The sequence below is a fragment of the Camelus bactrianus genome, chromosome 8, assembly GCF_048773025.1.
Source record: "Camelus bactrianus isolate YW-2024 breed Bactrian camel chromosome 8, ASM4877302v1, whole genome shotgun sequence".
Lineage (NCBI taxonomy): Eukaryota > Metazoa > Chordata > Mammalia > Artiodactyla > Camelidae > Camelus > Camelus bactrianus.
In genome coordinates this window covers 43,318,388-43,324,387 of record NC_133546.1, presented here as the reverse complement: position 1 = coordinate 43,324,387, position 6,000 = coordinate 43,318,388, and the positions used below count along the sequence as shown (strand labels likewise).

The 6,000-nt window shown below is 35.7% G+C and overlaps 1 protein-coding gene across 4 annotated transcripts in view; it reads right to left on the bottom strand.

Moving 5' to 3' along the window:
- Nucleotides 1-1,804: 1,804 nt before the first annotated feature.
- The window catches only part of REV3L (REV3 like, DNA directed polymerase zeta catalytic subunit), a 143,592-nt gene continuing 139,396 nt past the window's right edge, over nucleotides 1,805-6,000 (bottom strand). For all 4 annotated transcript variants that reach the window (XM_074368475.1, XM_074368476.1, XM_074368477.1 and 1 more), the window contains one exon: nucleotides 1,805-2,927. In XM_074368475.1, the coding sequence (XP_074224576.1) occupies nucleotides 2,787-2,927 (141 nt within the window). In that variant the 3' untranslated portion in view covers nucleotides 1,805-2,786. The remainder of the gene's footprint in view (nucleotides 2,928-6,000) is intronic.

The window sequence follows — 6,000 nt, the reverse complement described above, 5'->3', positions numbered from 1 at the left end:
GGGAGAGCCCTAATAATGTTGTTTATAGCTAGATTTATTCCTACTTTATAAAATCGTATATGTGGCTACTTTAAGAAATACTAGTCTGAAATTGAGAAATCAATTTAAATCTTATTTGCTAGGCCTTGAAGGAATATCCCTGTGCTTCAGTTATTATGAAAATGAAACAATGGAAAGTAGACGGGAAGATCAAGGTGACACAGCAAGAGACTCCATAAGGTGCGGCTCTGGGAGAGAATTTGGGTCATTAGGACAGCATGTTGATGGCAGAGAATGTGCTTTTTTTCTGAAACTAACAAGGACATGTCCTATGACAGTTGGCAGGACTGAATACAGTTTTCAGACTCTCTCCAGCCCTCACAGAACTACTTCCTCTAAGAATTCTTTATAACTGCTCTTCTGTTCACATTTTAATCTGTTTTTCCCCAATCTATTGGCCTTCTTTACAGACACTATTAGAAAACTGAAGTTCATATAGAATTGAATATTACATGGTTCAGCATTTGCCCGTTTCCCTCTGTTGACTGGGACTCCTGTGGGAATGAAGAGGGAGACAAAGTTGTAAGTAGCTTTTGTTAACACTTCACATCTAGGGAAACACATTGGTGGGAAGTGGTCAGAATGACAGAAAATGATGTTTTAACAAACTTAAGGGAATGTTTAATGAGATTGTTTCTAAAGCATTACTGAGAAAATTAAAGGGTTTTTTTTTTTTTTGGCAGTATGGGTGAAAAACAAAACTTTATTAATAGCTGTTCTAAAAGAGGGGAAATAATTATGAAAGTATACTGGAAGCACCTTACAAAATATTTTTTGGTAAAACAGGGCCGTGTTTCAACATCCTCACAGGTAACAGTTACTGAAACAGCAAATGAATCGCATTAAAAAAGGCAGGCAACAGACTCTGAGGACAGAGTTACAGGGGAGGCATTCCCCTGCAGAAGAGGGAACCAGAGATAGGCCAGGTCCCTAAAACTAGTTTTGAGCTTGTTTTGGGCACTTGTGTTGAATACCATTTGTTAGTTTGGTTGTGTCCAATTATAAAGAGGTTAAGAATTATTATCCTGTTGAGACTATTGTGTCCAGCTATTCTGATGAGAAAGATGATGTAAGTGTAAGTCTGAATAGCACAGAACTTAGAAAAGGGAAAGTAACAGAGAAAACTTCATCAATGGTCACCCACGCAAGGGTAAGAAAAACCTAATTTTGACGACTAGCTCCAGCCTCCCAAATGAAAAAAAGATGTACGGAAGTAGGGCTTTATTATGTCTCCACAGGACTTAGGAGAAATATGTGCAGAGACATGATTTATATCTCTTTGAGTACATATTTACCATATAATTTTCAGAAAACAAATCCCCCCAGTATTTGTAAGTACTGAATTTGGCCATGGAAGACCTGTTTCTGGTGCATAACCAGAGGAGCTTTCTATCTTAAAATGCATTTTTTTTTCTATTGAAAAAATTGGCATTGTTAAGTCTTAAAAAAGTACTAGTATAATTTTTGCTTGCCCTCTTGAAAGTCCTGGCTTCAAGGTTAACTATATCCAAGTGAAAATGAACACAGAAGATCTACTAGGATGGAGAGTCTTAGAACTCTGAAAGGATGAGAAATAAACTTTTTTCCTAGACTAGTTTTGCTGCCATTTTTATAAATCTTAAAGTTTTGGTATGGGAACTGCAACATCAATTAGGATATGATGAGTTAAATTTATCTTATTAAAATTCAGAAAGCATAGGGAAAGATGTAATGACATAAAACAGATAAAGATAATACTGTTTATAGCAAGATAAAACCACACTGCCATATTTCATATTTTATTCAATTTTAATATGGTTTCCATTATTAACTTTTAAAACAAAATGATTTCCAGTTTAGAAAACAATGCACTGACCACATAATTCCTTTTTTATTTTATACAGTTATACAAATATTCTAAATACACATTTTGTGTTTAAGATGATGGCAAATAAGATTGTACATAAGGAAAGAAAATATTTTAAGCATATTTAGAAGCAATAGAAATGTCTATACAAAACAAGCAAAAATGGAATAAAATTTTTTATTTTTAAAGTATTGCAACAGGCCCACAGGTTTGTAACAAAAATGTCTTTGCACAGTTCCTCACAATGCCCCATTAATAGCTAAAGCAAGACAGCGGTTTTAGAAAATAATGTTTCAAAATGCTACACGTGGTACTTTTGTTTGCACAGTTCGATCAAAATAACAACTCTACTCTGAGTCAAGCAAAACCTAGAGGAAATATACCAAACAACTTGAAAATCATTTGTATAAAATTCATTGCACATTATTTTTACTCAGTTGTTTGAAAAGTAAAAAAGTGTATTTACAAAATATTTCGCAGTCAAAATTATAAAGTGAATGGATATCTCTAAGTAACACGTCTTGATACAGACAGTTCAAGGAAAACACGAATGGTTTTTTAAAAAGAGGTTTTCAGTGCTCCTTCCACAGGGAAGTAAATATGATCTACTCAAATGGATTTACAAGATGTTACACATACTGGAGCAAATTCAACACCTGCATTATAAAACAATGTTAAAAAGGTGAAAGGATGAGGAATTTGTACATTGTAAGAAGTGAGCTATTCAGAGATTAACGAGTACAATTTTTAATTCAGTCAGCGTAAGCGTCTTCATGGTCTTCAGGTAATAGACAGACAGTGAACATACTTGACTCGATGAAAGTTGAAAAAGCACCATGCACAACAGTTTAGTGGTAAACTCTGAAAAAAATAGCACCTGGAATTCTCTGATATTGACAATTTAAAACTGGTCTAGTAATTGCCGGAGATATGGTGCCTTGGATAATTCTCTATTTACTCGGGAGAGTTTGTAAAGTACTGGGCAGTTCAGAGAAACACACGGGATATGTCGATCAAAGCAACCTGCACAGTTCTTGCATATCTGAAAGTATAAGAGGAGTACATAAAACGATAGGAAAGTTTCCATGTATATGTGTAAACAGCAAACTTTCAGTCCCTCCTTTCTGACCAACTACAGATTGCTGGCAGAAAATTTCATTAATTTTCATCTCTTTGAAACAAAGCCAACCCTAGGTTGAGACATTTCTAAAGGATATTATTTCACAAAACATAGAGCACAAAATTTCCTAAGGATTCATTTCACCCTGGAAATCAACTTTCATTTATAGTAGATTCCTATTATATTACTATAAATAAGATTCACATAAACAGGCTACCCAGTTAACATTTAGAGACTGTCTCTTAAATGAGGGCTGTGTACACTATTTTTTACGTTACTCAGATTTATCTTTTTATATACCAACTATAAAAAAGTTACCCATTTTCTTATTTCAGAAGAGAAAATGCTAGTATGGAAAAAAATCAAAGAATGTGAATTTAAAAATCGTAGTTAGTCTAGACCAATGGTTTCAACTCTGGCTATACGTGAGCTTAAAAACAGATAATGCCTGCACCCGATCCCAGATCAATGAATCAGAATTTCTGGGCATGAGAGCCTAAGAATCTGTACTTTTTAGGGCTCCCAGGTGATTCTGATAAACAGTGAGCTCTGATCTAAAGGAAAATAACTCGTAAGGCAATTTTTAAAAAGAATTATTACACTGTCTTACACAATGAATGATCTGATTTTAATATGTAAAGTCTCAAGTTACACATACGGTTAAAATAATGATAAAAGATGATAAAACATGAGAAACATGAAAAAATTTAAAAAGATTCTACTACCGAGGACCCCAAAGGTCAAGAAAATACAGGCTGATTTTTTCCTACGTGAATGGTATATCTAAGTAATTAAAAAAGAAGGCTACCATACAGTAGCTACTACTCCATCTTTTTAGAGAGAAATCAGATTTACTCCAGTTATTTCTGTGGTCTGTATCAAAAAGCTTCTGTTTTAGAGATGTCTCATAGGGCAAAAGATTTTTGTCCTCTGCCCCAACATTTTCCAGTCAGTTGAAAGGAACGTTTTTCCGAGCACAATGGTTACCATATCCAGCGTTACAATACGGCCACAAGCAGACAGCCGAGAGCTCCGTGCTTCAGCGGGCTCTCTGAGACTAAGCATGCTGTACTACTCTGCAGCCTTTCACCAGTGAGACCTCTGCCTAAAGACTCAAGACTAGTCCCAAATATAGACTGTCTGTACTACAGCTACATTCAGGTGCCAGGACAAACTGTTAAATATTTATGCACTCTCTGTGCTTATCTGATAAATAAGCCAGGATGGAATTACTTGCCTCACTAAATATATCTCAATGTTTGGTTTCAGGATCCTTTACTGGTGATTTAACACCCATGTACTGAGTTTTAAATGTAAGCTCTATTCAGTAAGCTTACATTTAAAACTTTAACCTCCATAACCTGGAAACTTACTTTTTAGCAGACATTCTAAAACAAAAAATCTACTTTAAAAATTTCAGTCAGATGCTTAATTTATTTTTAATTAAGTGTTTAAGGTGATGAATTTTTCTCTGAGAGCTACTATGGCTGTCTAGAATCTTACATGTATTGTTTCTTTAATAGGGAGTGTTTTCCAAGGAGAAGGATCATTTGTTTTCTGAGTTTAAAAATTAATTAGTAGTTTTATAGAATTGTATTGATAAAATGTTTGCAATACTTTTACTTTCTGAAGTTTATTAAGCTTTTCTCTATAGACTAAGATATGGCCAATTTTTAAATATTACATAAACACTTGGAAAAGAAGGTATCTTCTCTAATACTGGGTTACAGAGTTTGATACACAATCATAAGTTCTACCTTACAATGTTGTTTAGATCTTTAATAATTGTGTTCCAGGCAAAGGGTCAGGGTATTTTAAGGGCAGGATGTGGGAAAATTAAGGTGTATTCATGGATCTAAAAGAAGTTCAGTACAGCATGGGTGGAGGGTAGAGTATGAAGGGAGAAGGGCAAGAAATGGTGAGATAGGTAGCAGGTGGGGATCAGAATAAAGAAGAAGCTACAGGGCATGCTAAGGAGTCTGATTTTATCAGAGAAAGAGAGAAGGAGAAAGAGAGAGAACACCAGATTTGTATTTTTAAAAGATCGTTCTAGCTACAGTGTTGAGGACAGCAGAGGGGTAAGGGCAGGAGGCTGCTGCAGGAGTTTAGAGGGGAGAGAATGGTGGGCTGGGCTAGGATGGTAACAGAAGGGAAGAAGAAAAGTGAGGGTATTTAAGAACTATTTAGGAGATGGATGGGAGAGGGAAAAATCCACTTGTCATTTTAACAAGCTAGACTTCTGTGGCTGCATCAAAATAATCATACCTTTCAGATCCTACCATTCTTAATGAAATTTGTTTAATGCATTCTAGATGACTGGCTATACTCTGTAAGACTTAAGAATTTTCTGCCAGTGCAGAATAGCAGCTAGAATAGTGCAGAGGAAGTAGTCTATACTTTACCAGTCCTTAAGCATCTTTCTGTAATCATTCACATTCTGAAGAGCCTAGTCTCCTAAGAGATGGCTTCTCTCCGTGTTCACCTGCACAGCAGCTAGGCTGTCTTCCTAGGAGGCTGTGGATGCTCTGACTTGGTTCAAAACCTTCTTTACCTCAAGGACATACTGGCCTTTACACACTGGTGGTTGGATTATGTTAGGCCTGTGAGCAAATGAGCTGCCAGGAGCGGACTGTATTGGAAAATTTAGGTTGGAGTTGGATGGGACCTATGAAAGAGCATCAGGTCAGCCTGCATCCTGAGAAAACTGGGGCCAAGGGATATGGCCAGATACTAGAATCCTGATACCCTCACCATCAGCTTGATTTATTTCCACAAAATCATACTGCCTCTTGATTATGTGGTTGGTTTTAAAACATTCCAGTAACTTTATCTTGCACTTCTAAAGACAAAACAAACTCCATCTCAAAATTGTTATTCTCGCACCTGAATGCTAAAAATGTAACTTGAAACGTGATGGTATAAGAAGATATAATCAGTCCTTTAAGAAATACACTACTTAAAAAAATGTGCCATAATAATAATTTTTCTTTAGACT